The sequence below is a fragment of the Artemia franciscana genome, chromosome 13 (genome assembly GCF_032884065.1).
Source record: "Artemia franciscana chromosome 13, ASM3288406v1, whole genome shotgun sequence".
Lineage (NCBI taxonomy): Eukaryota > Metazoa > Arthropoda > Branchiopoda > Anostraca > Artemiidae > Artemia > Artemia franciscana.
In genome coordinates this window covers 5,179,545-5,207,251 of record NC_088875.1, presented here as the reverse complement: position 1 = coordinate 5,207,251, position 27,707 = coordinate 5,179,545, and the positions used below count along the sequence as shown (strand labels likewise).

Here is a 27,707-nt window from a genome sequence, read left to right as displayed (position 1 = left end):
TCATATGTATTCACACTTCGTGGACACCCTATAGTTTATCCAGTGAAAATTCTCCAATGTAGAGCTATGAAATTGTTGGGAATTAAGCCAACAATCAAACCGTACCCCTCCCACCAAAAGACCTATCTATATTTGGGAGGGCCTACCCGACAGGTAAATATTATTTCAATAGGTTTTAGGCAGGGATTGTAGACGGTAAACTTTTTGAAACAGCGAGTTTAGTGACTCAGATACAGAACAAAAACTAAGAGCTCATATGACACTTGTGACGAGGCGAGAAGAGCTAAGAGCCAAGAGATCATATGGTATGAGCTCTAACAAAATTCTATGAATCAATAGATTGATTTAAAAAAGAAAATAAGAAGCTTGATGCCGGTCAGGATTTAAAATAAGAGCTCTGAGTCACGATGTCCTTCTAAATATCAAAATTCATTAAGATCCGATCACCCACTCGTAAGTTATAAATACCTAATTTTTCCTCTCCCTTTAGCCCCCCAGATGATCGAATCTGGGAAAACGACTTTATCAAGTCAAATTGTACAGCTCCCTGACACACCTACCAATTTTCATCGTCCTAGCACGTCCAGAAGCACCAAACTCGTAAATCACTGAACCCCTCCCCCTAACTCCCCCAAAGAGAGCGAATCCAGTACGGTTCCGTCAATCACGTATCAAGGACATTTGTTTATTCTATTCACCAAGCTTCATCCCGATTCCTCCACTCCAAGTGTTTTTCCAAGATTTCCCCCTCCAACTCCCCCCAATGTCAAAAGATCTGGTCGGGATTTGAAATATGAGCTCTGAGACATGAATTCCATCTAAAAATCAAATTTCATTAAGATCCGATCATCTATTCGTAAGATAAAAATGCCCCAATTTTCACGTTTTCCAAAAATTCCGGGTTCCCCTCCAACTCCCCCCAATGTCACAGGATCTGGTCGGAATTTAAAATTAGAACTTTAAAGCACAAGATCCTTCTAAATATCAAATTCCATTAAGATCTGGTCACCCTTTCGTAAGTTACAAATACCTCAATTTTCAAAATTACCAAATATTCAAATAAAGAACAAGCCTCAGCATTTAAAAGTAAAAACTTAAGTGAATAGAACGTAGTAACCAGTAACCTTAAGGTAGTAACCTTAAGGCCAGTAACCTTTCTCTACTGCAGTAACCTTAAGGTAGTAACCAGGACTAACATAACTTAGTGATTGGGTAGAAAAAAAAAACAAGCCAGAATAAATGAATAACCATTCAAAAATTAAATTGGGCAAGAATTATCTGCTTAGTGATTGAATCTACTGACCTAATTTCATTAAGTGAGGTCAGATGATCTTAATTTAAACTGAAGAAAAATGTTATTCGAATCCTTTAGTTTTAAGTTACAGTAAATTGGGTTTATAGGAATATATCTCTATTTAAAGCAAGGTCTGCATTTATGGATTTTTTTTTTCAATTTCAATTACCTTCCTGAAATAATATGAGAAGCCCTTTGCTTCAAATATTAAAGTTGCTTCATCAAAAGAACTACATAGTCTAGATTTTCAACAATGTGGAGAGCCAAAGTAGAATCAGTATCTTCATTCTTATTTTTTTTTATATATCTCAGAGAAATCTTGTATTCATGCCGTCTTTTCCTTGGAAGCCGACGTTTACCCCCCCCCCCCCCATGGAAAATCTCCCCTATTTTCCCCTTGGATAATTCCGGATTTTCATTAGAAGGGAAATTGGAATGTCTATTCTCCTGTTTAAGTCAGGGGCAAACGTATTGCATTACATAAGGGAGAGACGATGGGAGGGTGGAGGTAGAAATTGATATGAAATCCTTAAGGTAGTAACCAGGACTTTCGCTTTTTCGGAGTGAGGGGGGGGGGGGGGCTTCAGAACAGGAACGGTCACTCAGAATCCAAGTTTTTAAGCAAATCCTGTTGAAAACAATCTTAATGACTGTGAAAGTGACTGAATATTCTGCTATTATGATTCAGTGCTTAGTTAATCAAAATCATCGAAGTGTTACAAACCATTTTTTTTTACATGTATTCGCTATTTTTACACATAAACGAAAAATAACATGCACGCGATACGAGGAATGTAGCTGAATATGGTTATCTAAATGGAAAACGGCGTTAGGGTAATTCTTCGGTTTAAATGTAGAAAAAAAATGACTAATATGATGCTACTCTAAAATAATGGTAAATATGATTAAGCAAACCACTGTTGCTGCCTTATGCGCCCTCAGGCGTGGGAGGACCTAAGTCTAAATATGATTGATTGGTTTATATATATTTTTTTTACAAAATGGATCTCCGAAATCAGGCACTGTTCAATTTCTGAGGTATTACCCTAGGCACAAGATTACCAAAGGGATAAATTAGACATATAATTAAATTGATGAAACTCTAGATGAAGGGGTATTACCTTTTCTAAGTCCAGGAAAATCAGAATCATTAAAAAATTTCGTTAAAAGCTGTAATGATGCTTGAAAAGAAATAATCAACGGTCTTGTAGCCACAGGTATTACCTTTTCCAAGTCCAAGAAAACCAGAATCATTAAAAAATTTCGTTAAAAGCTGTAATGATGCTTAAAAAGAAATAATCAACGGTCTTGTAGCCACAGGGGAAATATAAAACACTAATTTTACCCTATATTTCCTATGGAGTAGCTTATTTTACCAATTTTACTTTATTTTACTCATTTTACGGTAATTTTGCAACAATAATAGTAAAACTGGTAAACGTTTGTTTTCCAATTTTTATCATATTCCTACATACCCTTTCTGACCCACTCTCGACTGTTTTTTCCCTTTCTTTTTCAGTCTTAACATTTTTTTTTACTGATATAAATCATAAATTGCAGCTCAAACAAAACAAATTCAAGGAAATACAACAATTTTTTTCAGCTTTTATTACTAACGACTGATCAAAGTGATTTTTTTTTCACAACCCGAATCCTGACACCTCTTCCTTTTTCCTCTTTTTGTTGGACATGATTCCAACGATGTTCGACCTGGTTCAAGCTGAAGGAGTCATGCTTTCCATCAAGACCATATTTCAAACTCCGAAATCCTGCTCTTAAAACTTACCTGAGAGTCTCTGTTTTGCAGAAAAAGTTGTTTTTTTATCCTTGATTTCGTTTTTTAAGTCCTCAATAATCTAATTTTCCCTTTTAATTTCCCTTTCTCCCTCATTTCTTCCTTGAAATTTTACTTTTCTGCTTCTTTATTCGGGAAAATCTGGTAGCTCAACCCTGCCCCTCTAGCCAACTGAATTATAATTCTCATAACAGGGACATTTTACAGGATTCAAAATACCTTTATGACCTCGACAACATCAAGTCAAGCGTTCACAAACTTCTTGCTCACTCAATTTCTTAAATTGTATAGAATTTGAAGTAACTTAAAAAAAACCATGCTCAATACAGTGTTTCCATAGAAAAAGCAAATACTAGCTATAACTGGTTTTGTTATTGCCAGAGATACATTTTTCTGTTGCATTCATAATACTAAATAGATTATTTCGAAATTCATCGTTTTTTTTTACTAAAGAACAAAAGTGTAAGTTTAATGTGTATAGCATCTGGCCTTGGCAATAATTGGATCATGCGGAAATCCAGTTTTAATTCCTCAGATGGTGATCACAGATTAGCACAATGGTTTAATACCCTGGCTTAAAAAAAGTAGAAAACTTTCAGAAAAAAGTCCAGCGATTTAAGTCTAGTGTCCATAGCATCTGGCCTCAGCCAGAAATGGATCATAAGGAAATCCTATTTTAATCCCTCAGATAGTATTCTCAGATTATTGTATTGCCTTCAAAACACTGACTTAAGAAAGTAGAGAACTTTTAGAAGAACAAAAAAGTTCAATAGTTTAAGTTTAATGTGTATAGCATCTGGGCTCAGCCAGAAATGGATCATAAAGAAATCCTATTTTAATCACTCAGATGGTCATTATAGATTAATGCATTAGCTTAAATACACTGACTTAAAAAAGTAGAAAACTTTCAAAAAAAAAATCAAGTGGTTTTAGTTTAACATGTACAGTGTCTGGCCTCAGCCATAAATTAATAAAAAGGAAATCCTGATTAATTCCCCAGATTGTCGCATTGGCTTCAAAACTTTGGCTTAAAAAAGCAAAAAAACTTTAAGAAAAACTAAAAATGTCCTGTTGTTTAAGTTTAATGTGTATAGCGCCTGGCATCACCCAGAAATGAATCATAAGGAAATCCTATTTTAATCTTTCAGATGGTGATCTGAGATTAGTACAATGGCTTAAATACTCTGGGTAAAAAAAAGTAGAAAATTTTCAGAAAAACAAAAAGTCCAGTAGTTTAGGTTTAATGTTTATAGCATCTGGGCTGAGCCAGAAATGAATCATAAGGAAATCCTATTTAAATTCCTCAAATGGTGATCTCAGATTAGCGCACTGGCTTAAATACCAGTAGTTTAAGTTTAATGTGAATAGCATCTGGCCTCAGCCATAAATGGATAATAAAGAAACCCTACTTTAATCCCTCAGATAGCGATCTTAGATTAGCCCATTGGCTGAATATTCTGGTTTAAAAAAAAGGTAGAAAACTTTCAGAAAAACAAAAAAGTCCAATAGTTTAGATTTAATGTGTGAATCCTAAGGAAATCCTATTTGAATCTTTCAGATGGTGATCTGATATTAGTACAATGGCTTAAATACTCTGGGTAAAAAAAAGTAGAAAATTTTCAGAAAAACAAAAAGTCCAGTAGTTTAGGTTTAAGGTGTATAGCATCTGGGCTGAGCCAGAAATGAATCATAAGGAATTCCTATTTGAATTCCTCAAATGGTGATCTCACATTAGTGCATTGGCTTAAATACCAGTAGTTTAAGTTTAATGTGAATAGCATCTGGGCTGAGCCAGAAATGATTCATAAGGAAATCTTATTTGAATTCCTCAAATAGCGCATAGTTTAATGATTTAATGATAGTTTGATGATTAGCGCATAGTTTAATGTGAATAGCATCTGGCCTCAGCCACAAATGGATCATAAGGAAACCCTACTTTAATCCCTCAGATAGAGATCTTAGATTAGCACATTGGCTGAAATATTCTGGTTTAAAAAAAGGTAGAAAACTTTCAGAAAAACAAAAAAGTCCAATAGTTTAGATTTAATGTGTATAGCATCTGGGCTCAGCCAGAAATGATTCCTAAGGAAATCCAATTTGAATCCCTCAGATAGTGATCTTGGATTAGCACATTGGCTGAAACATTCTGGTTTTAAAAAAAAGGTAGAAAACTTTCAGAAAAACAAAAAAGTCCAATAGTTTAGATTTAATGTGTATAGCATCTGGGCTCAGCCAGAAATGAATCCTAAGGAAATCCTATTTTAATCTTTCAGATGGTGATTTGAGATTAGTGCAATCGCTTAAATACTCTGGGTAAAAAAAAGTAGAAAATTTTCAGAAAAACAAAAAGTCCAGTAGTTTAGGTTTAAGGTGTATAGCATCTGGGCTGAGCCAGAAATGAATCATAAGGAATTCCTATTTGAATTCCTCAAATGGTGATCTCAGATTAGTGCATTGGCTTAAATACCAGTAGTGTAAGTTTAATGTGAATAGCATCTGGGCTGAGCCAGAAATGAATCATAAGGAAATCTTAATTGAATTCCTCAAATAGTGATCTCAGATTAGCGCATAGTTTAATGTGAATAGCATCTGGCCTCAGCCATAAATGGATCATAAGGAAACCCTACTTTAATCCCTCAGATAGTGATCTTAGATTAGCACATTGACTGAAATATTCTGGTTTAAAAAAAAGGTAGAAAACTTTCAGAAAAACAAAAAAGTCCAATAGTTTAGATTTAATGTGCATCTCTGGGCTCAGCCAGAAATGAATCCTAAGGAAATCCTATTTGAATCCCTCAGATAGTGATCTTGGATTAGCACATTGGCTGAAACATTCTGGTTTCAAAAAAAAGGTAGAAAACTTTCAGAAAAACAAACAAGTCCAATAGTTTAGATTTAATGTGTATAGCGCCTGGCATCACCCAGAAATGAATCATAAGGAAATCCTATTTGAATCTCTCAGATAGTGATCTTAGATTAGTGCATTGGCTGAAACATTCTGGTTTTAAAAAATGTAGAAAACTTTCAGAAAAACAAAAAAGCCCAGTAGTTTAGGTTTAATGTGTATATCATCTGGGCTGAGCCAGAAATGAATCATAAGGAAATCTTATTTGAATTCCTCAAATAGTGATCTCAGATTAGCGCATTGGCTTAGATACCAGTAGTTTAAGTTTAATGTGAATAGCATCTGGCCTCAGCCATAAATGGATCATAAGGAAACCCTACTTTAATCCCTCAGATAGTGATCTTAGATTAGCACATTGGCTGAAATATTCTGGTTTAAAAAAAGGTAGAAAACTCTCAAATTGTGATCTCAGATTAGTGCATTGGCTTGAATACCTCAGCGTAAAAAATATAGAAAAATTTCTGAAAAACAAAAAGGCCAGTGGTTTAAGCTTAATGTATATAGTGTCTGGTCTCAGCCATATATCGATAAGGAAATCCTATTTTAATCCCTCAAACAATAGTCTCAGATTAACATATTGGCTTGAAAAACCTGGTTGAAGAAACACTAGAAAACTTTCAGAAAAAACAAACGTAGAATGTTGTGTCTGTGCAAAGCATTTTTCTCATGACTTTTTCTAATATGGCCTCAGCCAGAAATGGATCATAAGGGAATCCTATTTTAATCCCTCAGATGGTGATCTCAGATTAGCACATTGGCTTAAATATTCTGGTTTAAAAAAAGTAGAAAACTTTCAAAAAACAAAAAAAGTTCAGTAGTTTTGGTTTAATGTGTATAGTATCTGAGCTTGCCACAATTAGATCATGAGAAAATCCTATTTTAATCCCTCAAACAATAGTCTCAGATTAACATATTGGCTTGAAAAACCTGGTTGAAGAAACACTAGAAAACTTTCAGAAAAAAACAAAACATAGAATGTTGTGTCTGTGCAAAGCATTTTTCTCATGACTGTTTTTCTAATATGGCCTCAGCCAGAAATGGATCATAAGGGAATCCTATTTTAATCCCTCAAATGGTGATCTCAGATTAGCACATTGGCTTAAATATTCTGGTTTAAAAAAATGTAGAAAACTTTCAGAAAAACAAAAAAGTTCAGTAGTTTAAGTTTAATGTGTATAGCATCTGAGTTTAGCGATAAATGGATCATGAGGAAATCCTATTTTAATCCCTCAGATTGTGATCTCAGATTAGTACATTAGCTTGAATACTTCAGCTTAAAAAAAGATAGAAAAATTTCTGAAAACAAAAAATGCCAGTGGTTTAAGTTTAATATGTATAATGTCTGGTCTTAGCCATAAATGGACTATAAGGAAATCATATTTTAATCCCTCAGACAATAATCTCAGATTAACATATTGGCTTGAAAACCCAGGATTGAGAAACATTAGAAAACTTTCAGAAAAACAAAAATACCATGTTGTATCTGCGCAAAGCCTTTTTCTCAAGATTGTTTTGCTAATAAGAAAGAAGTGGGGACTGTTTAAAACTTCCAGCCCTATATATTAAAAAAAAAAAAATCAATTTGCAGTTTTACCAATGGTAATTCAACATAGCTGCAGCTATAGCAGAGCTGCAGCCAATTATTCTTAATAGAGGTTGTGAAGTTGACTTGTCATAAAAGAAGTGAAAAATGACACCACAAAATCATATTTTAGGTGGTAAAACTTCTTGTGCAACTTTTTTTCCTATAGCCTAGAGAATTTTAATCAGAAATTATATGTGAGCAAAAATACTCATCATCATCCATGGCCAATTTTAATATTTTGCTTAAACCATACCTATCAGAAATATTGTTGTGCATCATTTTCATATGCAAAAATTCACTAACGCAAAACTAAAAGATTGAAACAATAAATAATATTACCAATTACTAAATAATAAAAACAAAACAAATATAGCAAAAGCACTTTGCAAAACAGAATAAAACATGACTTACATTTGCATTGTATAATGCTTGAACTTCTTTTATTGTTCCAACTTTTGACTGAATTATTGCTACACTTTGACTAAAATGCATTCCTGAATAAGAGGGAAAAGTCACAAAGTGCTAAATAAAATTAAATTTAAAGAAGAACAATATTATAATACTCAACATAAATAGCTTAATATTTGAATTATTTTAGTCATAAAAACCAGGCAAAATGCCCACTAGCACAAATACGCTTTACTTAACTATAACTTAATGTAAATTGCTTTACTTAACTTAACTACACCACAGTATACTTAACTAGAGTATTTCAATATTTAACACTTTGTTAAGCATAAATTTTAAGTCCCCCCCTCCAAAAAAAACTGTTTACCCCCCCCCCACATGTTAGTACCCTCCGCAAAAATTGTAAATAACAATTTTTTGGCACAATCAGCATTTTTAATGGTCAAACTACATAAACACTTTAATTAGAAAACTACAGTATTTCAATATTTAACACTTTGTTAAGCATAAATTTTAAGTACCCCCCCCCCCCCAAAAAAAGGTACCGTCTAATCTTTCAGAAAATAAAGAGAAAAGACAAAGCTGGAAGGATAAGAAACCAAGGTGGTGAAAAAAGGATGCTCTAAAACATCAAAATAAACCTGAAACATTCTCTTCTCCATAACAAAAAGTCATGCCAGGCCAAAATTTTCCAAATTCATGTTTACTTCACCCCAGTGGTGCCTATTGGAGGGGAAAGGGCATGACCCTCCTAGATCTTGAAAAAACACCTTATTATCTCTATTCCATAGCTATTTTGCATTTTACCAATATATTATGTTGGACCACCAAGACTGTCAAACTAGTCAAGTATATTGGACACATCTGTGCTTTATTTTCCTACTGCTATTAACTAGCCCTCATCACAGCTACCACCTTTTTTAAGTATGCTAACCAAATTTTGTTCTGTGTTTTTGTATCTTTATTTTTAAAATATATTTCCCTGATGAGAAGAAATCTGATCTGAGGATCAAAGAATATTCTATAGGGAGGGGTGTTGAAAAAAAATGAAAAAACATTTTAGGCCAATATACTGAGGAGGTATGAAGGGGGGGGGGCAAATTTTCTGTAATTTTTAGACAGTTTTTCATTGAGTTTAACATGTAAGATAATCATTCTTTGGTCCACCAGCTAGGATAAGATAGTACCAGGTAGTATCTTATCAGTATTCCATGTATCTGATCAGCTTTTTTGGCTCCTTTTCTAATATACAGAATTGCTGTAAAACCTTCTTTTGTAAAATGAGGCAGCTCTGAAAAGTGTAATGGATAGTGGCAAAATGTTTGGCCCAGGTTCATATAGCTGTAATTTTACACAAAGAAAAACTGGCTATGGTTTTCTCTATGGTTTTCTCAAATGTCATCTGGCATTGCTGCAATTTTATGTAGCCCCTTGACATATTCTAATTACTTGCTACATGCTAAAACTATACATTTTTGCCTCACCTGGCATATAGAATTCAGATATTAAATGGTAATCTGGTTAACTGTAAGCTCTACACTCACTACTCTGACCTTGCAGTCACATCACAGATCCCAAGGCTAAGCCAAAGGCTTGGCAACACTAGGACTAAAACCCCTGTCCAAAAGGATATAAAATTACAAGTACAGCATGCAATCCACTTGGAGAGGGTGGCTACTTGACATATTACCCTTTCACTTCAGTTTTACCCCTAAAACCCTACCTCTTTTTTTCAATAAGAATCCCCATTTTTATTCTAATAAAATTTTCTGCTGAAAGATATAGAAGAACTTTTATCCTGTAAATATACTTTTTTTTTACAAATATTTTTGTATTTTTAGTCACAAAACAAATTTGGACAATTCCCTTTAAATTCTGCAAATTTTAATTGTTTTAACAACCTCTCTGAAATGTTGATATTTTCTATTCCAGTCAGCTCTATTATATTTGTTCTTTTGCAGTCTTTATTGACTCTAAAATGCAAATTCAGCACATCTGAGCTTGGAATTGCCAATTTTCACAAAAATATATAAAAGCATATCTTATGATGATCCTTTTATATCTTTCAATTGGGCAATTAAATCTATCTTCAGAAAAAAATAATGGTTTTCCACTCATTTCTACGTTTTTCGTTTTGTCATTTGTGCTTTAAGAGATATAAAGAAAACATTTTGTAGGAGTAGTTCTATATTTTTACTTTATTTGCTATGCATTAGAATTTTATGTAAAAAAAAGGTGTTTATATGGTGGAAAATGCCTATTTTTTTGTAGGATCCAAAAGCATGTCTACCTTCTAATTATAAAAAGCAGAATAAGTTTATGGCCATAGCTTTTTAGGCAGTAGAAGCAAATTTTTACACAAAGAAGATTATATTTAGGAAGAGTTTTGAATAGAAAATTCATTTTTTTCTCTATTGTTTCTGTCTCAGGATTAGCCTTCATATAGGATTAATAATTCTTCAAGTAGCTAAAATCTTGGAAGTAAAGAAAAAAAAAGGAAGAGAAATAACTAGCCTTATTATTTTGTGTAATTTTTGAAATATGCTTGAAGTTGCTATACTAGTAATATTACCCCACTTTTATACCAATCTTTATTAAAAACTTTTATAAATACAAATGTCATTTTTGTAACCATCTGTGAAATACCAATCTCTTTTTGATTTTTTAAGATCTATTACAAGTTCTATATGTAATCATTTTTTTTTAACTTTCATTAAAGTTGGCATGAAATACACAAAAAATTCCAATTGCTGCAAATCATGTTTCACTGAAAACCAAAAATTAGTAGAACAGAAAAAATTATTCTAATGAAAAATTGCTTGGAACAATATAATCACAAGAGCTCGAAGTCAATTTAATAACAAGAAAATAGTGTCATTTTTTCTCTAATAAGTGCTTTTTCTAAATATAATATTTGCTACCCTGAAAACACTCCCCTCCCCCTCTAATGGCCCCAGGTATAACCATAAAAACTACATTTTCTGTTCCTTTTCATTTTGATGTTCTGGATTTCTTTATTAATGGGGAGCTGAATCCTTGACCACTTAATAATAACTTCCAAGTTTTGAAAAAAATGAACCTCTCCAAATTCTGAAAAAAACCTTAATTTTTTATTTTTAGTCTCAAGTTTTGATGATGCAATTTTTATTGTTTTAAAAGAATCTAAAGCTGTATCCAGGTTTTTCATAAATTTCCAAAAATATAGATTTATAAATTTTTAAGACCTTATAAAACAGGATTGAGTAAAGATATGAGGTTCAATACACTTTCTTAGTGGCTTTTGAAGCAGTATATCTTTTTTTCAAAGTTTGACTCTTGTAACACAAATATAGAAGGCCATCAAAAGTCTGTACCCTTTGGACAGGAAAGGGTTGGAGGAAGACACTTCAAAATACCTTTCATGGGATCATTAGCTCCTAGTTTACAATCACTCTTCCCCAGAAAAAAGATTGGATTCTAAAAAAGAACTTAAAATTATAAATACTTATATCACTCTTAACAATGTTTCACATTACATTACACACACCCCTTCCTCTCCCCTAATATCCAAATATATGTTCAAATATAGCCTATAGCCCAAATCATATGTTTCCTGTGCATTTTCCTATATGTCACTCTTTTCTTCAAATAAGCCTAGACTTAATGGCAAAGAAGCAAAATCAAGAAACAGAAAAATACAAGAAGAACATATAATTTGAGCTATTTGATTACACATTAGGAGGGGGGGGGGCAAGTGAAGTGCTTTTAGGAATAATAGAAGCAAGTGTTTTTTTTAAACTTGTTTCAGGATTTTGTAGTGTATGCAGCATGAGTCTAACATTAAGGCTTATGAGAAAGGAACATGTCAAGAAAACAATTCATACTTTGGGTAAATGCTTATATTTGTTCTAAGTGCTCTTAAGCGAGTATTACTGCATACAGCAAGATTCTGACAATCATATATTGTTTCCTTGTCATTATTAGAGAAGTATATCCATTTCCAGTTGCCTCTCTTCCTCCATGGGGCAAACTAAAAATGCATAAAGTGGGCTTGCTTACAGGTAACATTACCTATACAGCAAAATGTAATAGTTCATGAGTCCAGCAGGCAGCAGGGCAAGGTTTGTACTCTACATTTATTCAACAAAGAGTGATAAAGCTAAAAACTAAAAATAACTCAAACAAAGTTTATTAAATAAATATAGATACATACCTCTCCCCACTTCCCACAGGGCTCATGGACTAATATGCTTCATCCTATAGGCAATGTTACTTGTAAGCAAGCCTACTTCATGCATTTCCAGTTTGCCCCTTGGAGGAGGAGGGTCAACCAGAAATGGATGTGCTTCTAGAATTAGCATTTATAAGCGCTCTAAACTGGAAACTATGCTGCTTTGTAGCATAGTTTCCAGTTTACAGCACTTGGAAAAAAAGTAAACATTTACCACACTTAGTAATTTGTAGAGTAATTATATGGCAAAAGAACTCTTTTTGGAAAAAAAAACCCTTTTATTCAGCATTCCATAAAAATAGAGACAATTGTTTGGACTACCCCTATTTTACTACATGTGAGTAGTAATAAGATGCCTACTGTTTATCTGCCTTCTTGCTGAACTTTTCACTAATGATTTGACAAAATAAATTCAAATTGTAGTCTCTGTTTCAAAAAACAATTGAAAAGAAAAAAATATGTTCAACATTTATGATTTATAAATAAATATCAAGGAATAAAAGTTAGTTACATTTTTATAATCAGAAGGCAATGGGCATTATGTTGATATTTTAATAAAACTGAAACACTGAAAGGATATAGGTTACTAGGCTACACCAAAATAGGATATTGGTAGGCTACTACCAAAATGAGCTCCTTCTAGGTAAGTCAATAAGCTAATAGTTGCAAGCATTTGATCTTAAATAATTTTAATAATAACCACATTGATGCATATCTTATATTTCTAGCTATTCACTGATATTGAATTCTTCTCAATTCCTATTTGGTAACAAGATGTAACAGTTTGAGTTTTACATAATTTTGCTCAATTGTATAGTGGTTTTTACCCTAGTTAACACATTCTAATTGCAGCTACATTAGCCTATATGTCTACTTTATCCCAAATGTGCCAATATATAGTCCAAATCATCTATTTCCCACATATCACTCTTGTTTATATCCATGTAGCCTACCCATAAATTGAATGAACAGTGAAGGAATCAAACACAGATATCCTATAGGAAATATACAGGCCTGACTTGGCCTATACATTTGCACATTTGGCAGGGTAAGTGGTAAAGTAAAGAGGAGTTGCAGTTAAAATGTGTAGCCTACAATTATTCTGCCTATTATGAAGCAAGAAATCCTTCTGATCAGCCCAAATTCTTAGTTTATACCATATTTTTGTCTGAGGAGTGATTGTGGACTAGGCTAGGACTGATCTTTGAGGCTTTGGATCTATTCCCAAGGGTCTGATTCACCTAATTATGACTAGGCAACATTATAATAAAGACAAAACCCCTTATCTTTTACCCTACTTTTATATAATCAGCATGTTTCCATTAAAAGTGGTCAACATGGCCTACTAAAAGTTTGGCAAGAATAAAATACCAGTTCAGACAGAGATACACAAGAATAAGAGGGGACACACACGTAATTTGCTCAATTATGCATGAATTAAGGCAGCAACTTCAACGTATCGATGTTTAGGTAGACTAGCCTAAAACAACTTTACCTAGGATAAACTCCCATTGTTGATCACTACATCCGAGCGACCTTTCTGGCAGAACTTCTAATTCCAACATTACTGGTGAGGCTGAACCCCACCGAATTCCATGAATTTATCAAGTTCCAATTTTCTTTGTTATAAGTTAAACACATGTATCTGTTTATTTACGTCGCAAGCTCACAACATGTTCGCAGTAATTTTAGCATTTGATATAACGCCATCTAAGAAATAATTGAAATTTCATTCTGTTCCAAAACTTGAAAATTAGTATTCGCTTTAATTTTCCTTGAAATATGGTTGCTATAAACTACAAGAACTTAAGACCCGATATATTTCAGGCTTCTTTTCTTTTATTTAGTATTATTCATTATACAAGCAAGTTTTTATTCTGACTCGCCATGCTCGGGCCGTGAGACACTCAGTGGCGGTTCTATGCCTGAGCAGGGAATGAAGGGGTTAGCTGCACCCGCCCCAGTTTTTCTGACATTAGTTTATGCGACCAGCTGTTCCTAAAGACTTTATATACCCCTTGTCATCGTTTAGAGCCCTTGCCCCTGGGCTCTGGATGGTTGTGACAACCCCAAAGGCCTCGTTAAGTGATCTTTGGACTGTTTTTGAAAAAAACGACTAGCTCAAAATTTGTATTACATGCATTCGATGAAAACAGGACGTGAGTAGGGGAGGGGCTAGTTGTCCTTGGATTGCTTTTGACTCATAAAAAAGGGCACTAGAACTTCCAATTTCCAACCAAACTAACTCGCTCCGAAGATTATGCAGCAATCCCTTCCGTATTTAGTGCCACTAGAATAAAGACAAGAAAACATTGAAGCCTTGTAGATAAGAGTGTTGCCTCTTATCATATTGATAAGAATGTTAACTAATAAGGGGAGGGGGCTCCATCAATTTATTTCCAGCAGAAGAAGGATTCCAAACAGGGTCTTCAACTGGGAGGGAGGAGGGGGCACAAAGTTGCTCCCTAGGTACCCCATCTGATTTCTAAGTATATTTTTTTCATTGAAAATATTTCTGTTGGAACAGTCACTGGCACTGCGCCCAAAGCTTCATAAACTATAGTTTATAGCCAAAATTTTCACTTTTTTTATGGGAGATGCATCAATTCCATGCATGGGAAAACATTTTGAAGCCCTTTTTTTACCTTTATTGGGAAGAACTTGGTTAATATATAGACTGGAAATATGGCCTAAATGCCCAATAGGGGTGTTGAGGCATTGGAAAAGTAAGCTGATGATTTCTCTCTTATTGTGTAAACTTCATCTATTGACTGAAAATTTATGGATATTTCTGGTATACTGTTAAATTTAAACTTTGTTACAACTATTTATTCTTGTTCAAAGAACACCTTCAATAAGACATTCATTATTTGCAATGCGAACCTGCACCAAGTAGCTTAAGAAGCTGTGGCTTTCCTTTGAAAGACTAGTTGTCTTTGGGAGCCAACATACTCTTGACGTTTGAATTTACGAACAAAAAGTATTGTTAATATTAACTAGGTATTTTTTTATCTTTCTCACGGTCCAAAATGGCAACACTGACAAAATGTGGTACTGTCCTAAAAACTTTGTAATTCTGAAACAACCGGAAATCTCAGAAAATGACATTTTTTTCAATATGGATAGATCTAAGATGCCTCCAGGGACAAAAACGTTTCTATTTCCTTGGTGCTTTCAACCAAAAAAAAAAGTTCTCAAAAGCAAGTAAAGAGCAGGGTCAAAATCTTAAATGAGTAAGAATTGATCTATGGATGATAAAAAATATGGAGCCGTTTCCGAAAAAAAAAATTCATACACATACAACTATTGCTTGCGAAACCAAATTTCGCCTCGATCCATTTCAGGCTTCTTTTGTTTTATTTAGTATTATTCATTATGCAAGCAAGTTTTTGTTCTGACTCGCCATGCGCGGGTGGTGAGACACTCAGTGGCGGTTCTATGCCTAAGCAGGGTAGTTGCCCCCCAGTACAAAAAGAAAACGCAAACGTAAACAGTGATAGTTTTGCCCAAAATTGTTAGGATCCATTACTAGTTAAAAAAGTATTAATTTTGTCAAATGTTTTTGGGTCACTCACGTGACAGTTCAACCACTTTTACTACAACTACTGCTAACAACTCACCGCAGCAACAAGCCGCCAACAAGCAACACAGCTACGCATGCTGCTCTTTCATACCAGTTTATTCAAAGCCTCCCCCTTTACATCCTCCCAGAAATTTCTCATTTCCCTTAAATCTTTCTTTATGACATCGTCGGACACCAACTGCAGACGACCTGCTTTCTGCTTAGTCCTAGACGGTTGTCCAAAAAGGATAATCTTCTGTAATATGCCATCCTTCATCCGTAGAACGTGCCCTAGCCATCTCAACCTTTCTATCATTATAGCCCTTGAAAGCAGGATTGAACCACACTTTTCGTACAGCCTACTGTTTGAAATACACTCAGTCAGCCGGGTAGTCTTCACAAAGAATCAGGTTTGTACGATTTACAGCAAAGCAGTTTGAACTGGTAGGTAAATTATCTGCCAGATATTTTTTAATCAACAGTGACTACATTTACTAAAATTGTCAGGGTTGAAAATGACGCCATTTTCGTCAATGTTAGAAGCTATAGAAACTAAGTGGTGTGCAAATTTTTTCCCTTTATTTAACTCAAAATATTTTGGTTTTCTAATGTTGAATAATTGTTTTAGAGATTATCACACAAAAAAGGAATTAAAAATAACCAGAAAAAGGTGGTTAATAGAAAGTGGCAAAACAAAGGGTGCTAGAAAACTCTTTGGATTCAGCCAAAAAGCTGTATTACGAAAATTACAGTCAGACCTGCTTTAATTTTTTTTAATTAGCCTGCTATAAACTTTTCAACACGAATGTCTCTTATTTTCCCCTTACCACGCTAAATATTCACGACCGGTGTCATTTTCTTGCAATGAATGACTATAGAACAAGTATACAGAATAATCAAGTTAATTTTCTGCCATACAATTTTCGGTTCAAATATTTTAGAAGACAATCGTCAGTGATAAATGCTTTCAGCATAGTGCAATTACACTTTAGATTAAAGGTTAAGTAGGGAAAAGCCCCCCTCATAAGAGAAAAAAACCGTTCGTTTTAAATTTTAATGTTCGTCTTTGCTTTCATTTGAAAAAAGGACCGTGTTTCTTACTTAATGTGCCTGAGAATACATTTGTTCGGGAAATGGAATATAAAACACAATTTGTCGTTATTCTTTCTGTTACTTTTTAAGGCCACTCACAATGAGATTTCACCAATAACTGGTATAAGCTGATGCTAGTGATAAGATTTTGTCATTTTCAATGGATGATTTAAACACTGAAATCAATTAGTACCATAGTTATCACATATGAATGTCTTTATCTCAGCCAGTCCTTGTTTCTCTTGTTGCGCAAATTTTCCTAAACTCTGACGAGCTACAGTAACTCCCCATAATATTTGTTCTTCTTCTTGTTTGGATTAATTTGGAGACGCTTTCACATTATCTCATCACCAGAATCAGATGCTGATCCCTGTAGTGTGTTACCACAGCTAGGTTCGATCCCTGGGTCCTGTATTACCAAGCTGAGGTCAAACTCACTACGCCACTACAGGGCTATAGGAGACACGCTTCTGTTCAAAGTTTTTTCTCTATCTAGATAAGGTTCAAGCATTAGCCAATCAGAAAAATCCACGAAAAATTATGATTGGCTCGACGTCGTGTAGTGGCGCAGTAGGTTTGACCGTAGCTTGGTAATACGAGACCCAGAATTCACACCTAGCTACACACGGTAGGGCTCAGAAATTGATTCCAGTGATGAGACTATGCCAATGTGCAAGACTGGCCCAGCTAAGGTCGATAGATAGTTCAAATTTTTCGGCTCGGTCCAGAGCTCGACACTAGTTAAATCCTTATTGTCAACAAGTTTCCTTTCATCTGAGTCTCAGAATTGGCATTAGTAAAATTTCAGTATAATTAAATTCCATTGTCAACGGTCCTTTACTAGATGTTAATTTTTTCAGGAGATGAGTGGTACTAGTGATAATCTACGACGTCCAGATTTTCCATATCTTCAAACAAGAATTATTCTAGCCATAGCCATTTTTTAAAACTTGTTGAAATGTGTGACGCTTCCAACCAAAGAAATTACCAATCAAATTATTGAAATTAACAACCAAATTACTAAAGTTACCAGCCTAAGTGCTTTGTCCAATTGAGAGTAAGGGTTTTAACCAATTTCATTTATATAGTTGTTTATAACCACTGACTATTTCAGTTTGTTTTAGCTTTATATTTCTTTTTAGAATTTATCGCGCCGTCCCGACACTCTTCAACCCATGTGGCTTCGGACAATTGATGGAATCTAATGGACAGACTTCATCAGTAATGGCCGCCTACAAAGTATGACTTTTCCGTCGCTTTTGCCACACAGGTTGTACAGCAAACATTCCGCCAGCTCAGACATCTTTCATGGCTGCGTGTCGACATTCTGGCTCAGATTCTTGATGACTTTGAACCAATCAGTAGTGGCAGAAAACGTCCAAGAGGAAGACCCAGGTTCCGGTGGAATGAAAGTCTCGGCAAATTCCTGGACCGAGTGGGATGGTCTGATGCAGAAACCCTTGCTGCTGACCTCCTCTCGTGGAGAAGGCGACGACACTCTCAATGGCATCTCGGCTTGAGGACTAAGCAAGCAAGTAAGTTTCTCAGCCGTCTTACTTCTCATATTTCCAGTCCTTTTGAGCAACAACATTTGTTTTGCTTTTAAAAAACTTACCTTTCCAATGACTTATTTGTTGGCAAATCTCATAAGCACATTTATCTGACAGACTATGCAAGGATTAAAAATTAAGCAATCTTTTTCTATCAACTAAATCATATATCAGCAAAATTTCGAAAATTGAGGACTAAAGTAGTCTTATGGTGCAATCACTTCTCAACTTTCAATCTAAGAGTGAAAATATGGTTAACACTTCCTCCCCCTGCCAATGAATTAAACCCAGAATGCCATTAATGCATGGCGAATTGGAGAAAAAGCCAAAACAGATAGTCTTAATGAGAGGCAAATCTGGCACAACCCTTTTTTAAAATTGTATAAAATGATGTCATTTCACTTGCCGATCACAAGACCATCTACAGTAATCCTGTCCCAGCGTTCTCCCGAAATGTGCTCATTGTGGAGGGCCACACATATCAACAAAAGATGAGCCATGCATTGCTGATCCCAATTGCGGCCAAAACCACCCTTCCTATAGCTTTTCCTGCCCCGTTATTAAGAATCGAATAAAGTGCAAATCCACCTTTCAACCATGAGTGCATCAATCTCAGTTATTTCGTTCAATATAAATGGCACCAAAGATAAGGATTTTGTTATTGATGAGCTGTACGGTTCCTACGATTTGGTATGTTTCCAGGAGCATCTTCTCACTGCTTCAAGTCTGAATTTTTTGCGTCGAAGTCAGCATCATACTGCGTTCCTGAGTCCAGCAAAAGCTACTGGCGGTCGCCCTTCCGGTGGACTAGCCTGTGTCTTTAAAAGGGACAATTCATCTATCCTCCCCAGTACTCTTCTACTCCGACGAATTTTTTTTGGCAGTGCGTGTCGGCAGTATTGTATTTATAAACTCTTATCTCCCATATGAAGGATACTCGATCAGATCCTTAACTAAATTCGGAAAGGCGTGTGGTCTGCTTAAGAATCTTGTGGATCAGGTACTGTTAAACTCTCTACAGTATATAATAATTGGGGACCTAAATACTGATATTAATCGATCTTCTGTGAGAAGGGAACTGCTTTTTGAGTGTCTTCCTTCATACCGCGTTGTGCCCAAATCCCACAATTTTTCATATGTTCATCATTCTGGAAGCACAAGTGATATTGACCATATTATTTGCTCGCCTGGTATTATCTCTTCTTCTGCTTCTGTTCATGTTAACGAGCAAGATACTGACCACATGCCAATTTCAGCAACATTTACAATGGATATTGATCTATCGGAAACCAATTGCTCGCGGAAACCAATCAAACCAATCTGATCTATCGGAAACCAATTGCCCTTCTTTCTACCATACGTGTTCCATATCATCTTCTTCAGCGCCAGGTACCTACGAATGGTAAAGCCGATATTGACTGCTATTATAACCAACTTGTGATGTGTATGAAAAGGGCAGAAGAAGCTGCCGTACCTCGACAACGTATTCGTAAAAGAACACAAAAACCTATCTGGTCAATGGACTCTTGTTTAAAGTCGATAAAAAATAAAGCAAAATTATGGCTCCAGATATGGAATGAGTGTGGTCGGCCAAGGTCTGGGTGTGTCGCTGATATCAAACGTAAAACTAAAACCAATTATAAACGTTATCTTAGGTCGGCACGTTACCGCGGTATGGATTTCCCTGTAAGTAGGGAGGATTGGCGAAAAGTGATCAATTCTGACAAGATAAATGATGAAACTATGACAAGTAATTGCCTTCCAACTTGAGCTTGGTATAAACATTATTCTTCGATTTTTTCAGTGATTAATTATTCAGTGCATTCTGTGTATACTCGCCTTCTTACCCCCCTCTTTAGTACAACGTTTTCGCAACGCCATATAGTGCCCATATCTTTTTCTTCCGTAATTAATGCTGTTAAAAGTTTAAAATCTAATTCAATAGATAAGGATGGTATTTCTAAGATGCATATGCCGATTCAATGCACCCCCCTTATATCTCACTTTCAGCTTCTTTTTCAAATGTGTCTATGTACTTCATACGTACCTGAGAGTTTTCTGTGTGGCACTGTTTCGTCAATTTTAAAAAGGGGAAAGTCACCGATTGATTGTTCTTGCTATCGACCTATTACTGTATCTTGTAATATTAGTAAGGTTTTTGAGTATATCCTTCTACCATTTTTGACTAAAAATATTATTGAGGATTAGAACCAATTTGGTTTTCGGAGTGGGGTGGGTTGTCAGCATGCGCATAAGATTCTGTCTTCTCTATTGGCTGATAATTCTTCCAAGGGAAATGGTCTTTATATTTGTGTTTTGGATCTTTCGAAAGCGTTTGATAGTGTGGTCCATAGTCAGCTCATTTTTTCCTTGTATAATTCTGGGGTCAATCTCTCTATTATAATGCTTCTTAGGTTTTGGTATTCAAATTCGTTTCTTCAATTAGGATCTGCACCAGACACTATTATAAGAATGAGAAGAGGTGTTAGGCAGGGTGGTGTTCTGTCCCCTACGCTTTTTAAGATTTGTATTTCTAGTGTGCTGGCTAAGATTTCAGGTACATACCTTTCTGGTCTTGCGGATGTTTCTTATCTTGCGTATGCTGACGACTTGCTTCTGATTAGCCGTTCCAAAAAGGGTCTTTCCAATATGGTCTCTATAGTTTCTGATGCTTTCTCTGATATTGGCCTTTCAATTAATATAGATAAATGTGAGTTTCTTCCCTATAACTGTATTACTGCTACTCCCCTTCACTGTAATAACTTCACTATCTCTCATGTTGATTGTATTCGTTGGCTTGGTATCTCTATTACTAACAATCTTTCGAGCTTACGTCAGCGTACTGTTTGTGATATAAGTAAAAAGATTCAGATTGGTTATGCAAAAATTGTTGCAAATAGAGGGAAGTATAATAGACGTGCGCTGGCTAAACTTTATTCTACTTTCTGTGATCATTCTGTCCTTTATGCTTCAGGTCTTTTCCCCCTTCTTAATAATGGTAATTTAAAAAGAATTCGGATAAATTATTTCAAATTTTGCAAATTTCTTCTGTATCTTCCACCTTGGACAAAAAACCGGACTCTTGTTAAAAAATTCTCAGTTCCTGACATAACTTTAAAGTTGGAGATTCTTCACAGACAACTCTCCAGTACAGCTTCTGCGCGCCTATCCCCTCACCACCGTCTTATCCGTTTTTTTCGTTGACTTTGTGTGTGTATTTGTTTTTCTCTTTGTGTTTTTTGAATTTCATTTTTTGTGTGTATCTAATGTTCATTGTTTTTTCATAGTTCGTTATTTTGTGTGTTTATTTAATTTTTTGTATTAATGTAAAAAATTTCTACTGTCATTACTTTTCATTTTTTGTATGTTTTGCTTTTTTTGTGTGTATTTAATTGTTTGTACTCCACATTTCAATACTTTTATAGTGTTGTTGTGGGTAAGAAATAAATTATCATTATTATTATTATTATTATTGATAGATAAGTCTCGATAAGGGAGTGATGATCGGAATGATTTTGGGTTGATTGATGACGGACATCGGAATAATTTTGGGTTGACTGATGACGGACAATGTCCACTAGACTTGTATGCAAAACGAGGGACTGAATTTACCTCCCCCCATCAATTACCGTGAATTGCCGTCACTGATTAAACCCCACTCTTCCTTTTTAAACATAATTTACAGCTTCTCTTAACTAATAAGCATCAACCTACGAACTAATTTGTTTTCTACGAAAATCAAGCTATTGCCTGTATAATTTTAACACGTTCAACGCATTATCACAAAGAATTTTAATGAAAGTTTTCTAAATTAATTAGGAACTTTCTTCTTTTCAGAAATCCTATCATAATCTTCGGTATCTTACCGATATATTCTTTTAGAATGCTAGCAGCACCTGAGGCCTGAAGAATCGAGAACAAGACTCGCAAGAATTAGAGCTACTGAGAAGAAGTAAAACACAAACTTGGGTATTTAAAAGTTTCATCAATAATGTACGTATGTGAAGTACTAATAAATTATTATGTATGATACAATATATTGTATAATATTTTTTTCACAACATCTTATATAATTTTAAGTTAAATAATGTTTTATATATTTTCATAAAATTCAATGTTATTAAAACATACGAATCCTGACTGCTTGAAACCCCTGCAATAAGCTAAATATACAGCTTTTTCTTTTAGCGGATCAGTGGTGGTTCCGACATCTCTTGTGCCTGGGCAAAGTCTTGGTTAGCCCCCCCTCCTCATGTCTCTTGTAAATTTTCAGACTAAATTGCAAAACAATTTGAATTCATTAATAAAAGTTTGCCAGATGCACCCTCTACTTCATTTTAATAAAAATAAAACTTTAAATTACAAAATGATATTAACTGTTAGATTATTTATTTGAAACTTTACGCCCCAAAAATTTTTACGCCCGGGGCAAGTGCCCCTCTGTCCCCCCTAAAATCACACTTGTAGGATGTATCCTCAGTGATCAGAACACATTTTCAAAATTTAGTTCAAGAAAAGAAGGGGGAGAAAGGGATAAAAAGTATAGGGATGAAGCACAGGGATAGTGAGAAATGGAGAGGAAGAGAGAGAGGGTGAGAGAGAGAGAGAAGAGAGAGAGAGAGAGAGGGAAATAGAGAGAGAAATACATCATGTTTTAAGGAGTTCCCATACGCTTCAGTTTGGTCTAATGTCCTTGCTTGAATTCCAATTTTTTTACAGCTCAGGGTAGTAAGAAAATGTCGTTTAGAGAATTCAGAAAAAATTACGGGGTGTTGGTAAGATCACTTTTATTCTAAATAATTAGCATTAAAAATTAATTTACAGTAAATATTTTTTTGCTGAAAAGGAAGGAATGAAGACAAACAAAACCATTAAAAATGCACATACAGAACACAAGCAATAGATGTGTGACTGAGAACAAAGCAGCAATTTTGTATTGCTGAAGATTCAAACTTGAGTTGAGAACATGAGTTGAACAAACTGCTCGTAATGCAAAGTAACTACTCCATCCATGTCTGTATCATATTTCTTAAATGATTCCGTCACGTTCTGAAATTAGAAATGAAATTAGCTGAGGAGAAAGCTGTCAATGCTGAATATGAATGTGGAAGACAGAAATAAAATAAAAGGCAAATGTAGGCGTTTTTCACCCAAATCGTGCACAAATATAAATTTGAGCTGAGTAATAAAAACATAGACGAAACGTGACATAACAGGTTAAACAGTTCCTTTCCAGAAAAGCTTGTTCTGATTTCTTACAGATAAATAATCAACCCTGGTCTCTCCAGAAATGAAGACAACGAAAGACAGAGATTGGACGCTATCCAAATGCTTCGGACGGACGTTATCCCAAGAAGTATGTTGAGCTATCGAAGTCATCCTCATAAGATCTTTGGTCCAAAGCTTTGGGGAAGCTATTGAGGAAAAGCACTGTTTTTCGCCTATGTGCCAGTGGGCGTAGGGAGAGTTATATAAGCAAGTCAGATGGCACTAGACCCTTAAGGTCCAAACCGGCGGTGCTGATCTCCTTTTCGTGGCCCTTCAGCCAGGAAGTGCAATGGGGGATTGGGGGCCAACCATCCTGTGCTTTCGCATACCCTTCCTGCTTACCTTCCCTAGATTTATCCAGGTACCCATTCATAGCTGGGCCAAGTCAGGCTGAGCTTACAGAATCACGCCACTGACCCCCATCCCAGACTAAATAACTGGCTACGCTTGGGATTAAACCCGTGCCCCATGGACAAAGAATTCTCAAACCAGCGCGGCAACCAATTAGCCAGGACGGCTTTAGAAAGAAGAGTTATGTATAGGTAATTAAAGTTAGGTGAATGAAACTTACAGATATTTTTCAGGATTTTTATTTCAGCTGATTCCTGAGATTTTAATTAACTTGGCACTACTACTTTCTTTAAAGTCTCTGAGAAATTTTGTCTGGAAGGCGAAAGCTTACCCTACGTAAATACACACGACAAGTTAAGGAGAAGTTACGTAAATACATACAATTAAATTAATAAATACGTACAACTCGACAAAAATCAAATCACGATCCTCGTAAAAGAGACTTTATTTTACATTCAACATGTAAATTAAATAAACATTCAAAATAAAGAATGTAAAATAAAGTTACATTCAACTTTATTTTACATTCACCTTTCCCTCACTCCACAATGGGAAGATACCACTGCAGCCGCACAGCTTCGTGATGAATGAAGAGGCTTTGTCGACGCCCTATGCGCAGGAGGGTTAAGGTAATGTAAAATAAATCTATCTGTCGATAAACCTATCTAATATAGTGTCTTGTGATGTCTTTAAAGTCAGCAGATGTGTTCTGCTTTTGTTCATAATTGTTCGGAACACAATATTTACCAACATTTTCCATAGCATTTCAAGATTATTTAAGCTGTGATTACTCAAAACCCAATCGTATGGAACTATGCACAGTCCACTGACCTATCGAAGCATCAGGCAAATATTTTGAAAATAAAAGACTATCAGCGACACAGATTAGAGAGAATACAATTTATAAACTACGATTGATTTCCAATTGATGAGAATCTGAGTGTCTTCCGAGATATCTGAATACTTCCGAATACAATTCAGAGATGTCAGAAGCATATGAAGCTACAGAGTACTTACTTTATAACAAGTTTCGAAGCATGTTGCAATGATGGTTTAGCACTTCTTTGTGACCGCAACATTAAATGAATAAGAGAGCTACTGTGTGTTTAAAACAACCATTTATTTGTAAAAGTCGTATTAGAGTTTTGTATCTAAGAAAAGGCAAAATAGCCAGTTGTGGCTGATTAAATTAAACGTACTCTGGGGCCACACGGTACTCTGGGACCCCTTGAAATTTGATGTTGGGTCCCTTCCGATATTAAAAGACGTGGACGATAGAGAGTGACGCTTAGTCGCTATCTTGAGAAGGATACTTACGTTTTTATAACAAAAAGTTCATTTTTATAAGTGTTCATATGGCATTTGTGACGAGGCAAGAAGAGCTAAGAGCCAAGAGCTCATAAGGTATGAGCTCTAACAAAATTCTAAGAACCAATAGATTGATTTAAAAGGAAAATCGGAGGCTTGTTGCTGGTTGGGATTTTAAATAAGAGCTCTGAGTCACGATGTCCTTCTAAATATCAAAATTCATTAAGATCCGATCACCCACTCGTAGGATATAAATACCTTATTTTTTCTAATTTTTCCTCTCCCTTTAGCCCCCCAGACGGCCGAACCTGGGAAAACGACTTTATCAAGTCAATTTGTGCAACTCCCTGACACGCCTACCAATTTTCATCGTCTTAGCACGTCCAGAAGCACCAAACTCGCTAAAGCACTGAACCCTTCCCCTCAACTCCTCCAAAGAGAGCGAATCCAGTACGGTTACGGCAATCACGTCTCTACAACATTTGCTTATTCTATCCATCAAGCTTCATCCCGATTCCCCCACTCTAAGCGTTTTCCAAGATTTTCGATTTCCCCCTCCAACTCCCCCCAATGTCAACAGATCTAGTCGGGATTTAAAATAAGAGCTCTGAGACATGAATTTCTTCTAAATATTAAATTTCGTTAAGATCCGGTCACCCATTCTTAAGTTAAAAACGCCTCAATTTTTCTAATTCTTCCAAATTAACACCCCCCAGCTCCTTCAAAGAGAACGGATCCGTTCCAATTATGCCAATCACGTATCTAGAATTTGTGCTTATTCTCCTATCAAGTTTTATCCCGATCTCTCCACTATAAGCGTTTTCCAAGATTTCTGTTTCCCTCCTCCAACTCCCTATGTCCCCGGATCCAATTCGAGTCGAAAATGGAGCATCTGAGACATAAGATCCTTCTATATATCAAGTTTCATTAAGATCCGATCAAATATTCGTAAGATAAAAATACCCCAATTATCACGTTAATACCCCAATGTCACAGAATCTGGTCGGAATTTAAAATAAGAGCTTTAAAGTACAATGTCCTTCTAAATATCAAATTTCATTAAGATCTGGTCACCCGTTCGTAAGCTACAAATACCTCATTTTTCCGAATTACCCCCCCCCCCCCCCCCCCAACTCCACCAAAGAGAGCGGATCCGGTCCGATTATGTCAGTCACGTATCTTAGATTTGTTTTTATTCTTCCCATCCAGTTTCAGCCTGATCTCTCCGCTTTAATTATTTTCTAAGATTTCGACCCCCCCCCCCAATGACGCTGGATCAGGTTGATATTTGAAATAAGAGATCTGAGTTACGAGGCCCTTCCAAATAATGAAGTTTCATGAAGATCCGATCACTCCTTCGTAAATTAAAACTACGTCTTTTTTCTAATTTTTCAGAATTAACCTTCTCCCCAATAGATCGGATCCGTTCCAATTATGTCAATCACGTATCTAAGACTTCTGCTTATTTTTTCCCACCAAGTTTCATCCCGATCCCTCCACTCTAAGCGTTTTCCATGATTTTAGGTCCCCCCAAACTCCCCCCAATGTCACCAGATCCGGTCGGGATTTAAATTAAGAGCTTTGAGACACGATATCCTTCTAAATATCAAATTTCATTGAGATCCGATCACCCGCTCGTAAGTTAATAATACCTTATTTTTCTATTTTTTCCGAATTAGCCGGCCTACTACTCCCCCCCCCACCAGATGGTCAAATCAGGAAAATGACTATTTCTAATTTAATCTGGTCCGGTCCCTGATACGCCTGCCAAATTTCATCGTCCTAGCTTACCTGGAAGTCCCTAAAGTAGCAAAACCGGGACCGATAGACAGACCCACAAAATTTGCGATTGCTATATGTCACTTGGTTAATACCAAGTGCCATAAAAACAAATAAACACGCATCCGTGATCTGCCTTCTGGCAAAAAATGCAAAATTCCACATTTTTGTAGATATGAGCTCGAAACTTCCACAGTATGGTTCTCTGATACGCTGAATCCGATGGTGTGGTTTTTTAGGGGGTGTTTCCCCCTAATTTCTAACATAAGGCAAATTTTCTCAGGCTCGTAACTTTTGATGGGTAAGATTAAACGTGATTAAACTTATATATTTAAAATCAGCATTAAAATGCGATTGATGTCGCATTGATGTGACAATGATGTGTTGATGTAGCTATTACTAACAAAATTCCGTTTTTAGAGTTTTGGTTACTGTTGAGCCGGGTCACTCCTTACTACAGTTCGTTACCACGAACTGTTTGATATCAGTTTACATGTATTTTCATGTGTTTTATTAAAACATATTAGATATAAAAAACAAGTTTTTTTTAACTGAAAACAAGGAGCGATATTAAAACTTAAAACGAACAGAGATTACTTT

The 27,707-nt window shown here is 35.5% G+C and overlaps 2 protein-coding genes across 3 annotated transcripts in view; both read right to left on the bottom strand.

Annotated features, from left to right (window-relative positions):
* The window catches only part of LOC136034426 (PHAF1 protein CG7083-like), a 49,533-nt gene extending 35,669 nt beyond the window's left edge, over positions 1–13,864 (bottom strand). For both annotated transcript variants that reach the window (XM_065715600.1, XM_065715601.1), the window contains exons 1-2: positions 13,693–13,864; positions 7,991–8,073 (exon numbers count right to left, since the gene is read on the bottom strand). In XM_065715600.1, the coding sequence (XP_065571672.1) occupies positions 7,991–8,073; positions 13,693–13,762 (153 nt within the window). In that variant the 5' untranslated portion in view covers positions 13,763–13,864. The remainder of the gene's footprint in view (positions 1–7,990; positions 8,074–13,692) is intronic.
* Positions 13,865–23,171: 9,307 nt separating this feature from the next.
* Positions 23,172–27,707, bottom strand: part of LOC136034425 (programmed cell death protein 6-like) — a 28,889-nt gene continuing 24,353 nt past the window's right edge. Inside the window, exon 4 of the mRNA XM_065715599.1 lies at positions 23,172–23,450. Within this exon, the coding sequence (XP_065571671.1) occupies positions 23,349–23,450 (102 nt within the window). The 3' untranslated portion in view covers positions 23,172–23,348. The remainder of the gene's footprint in view (positions 23,451–27,707) is intronic.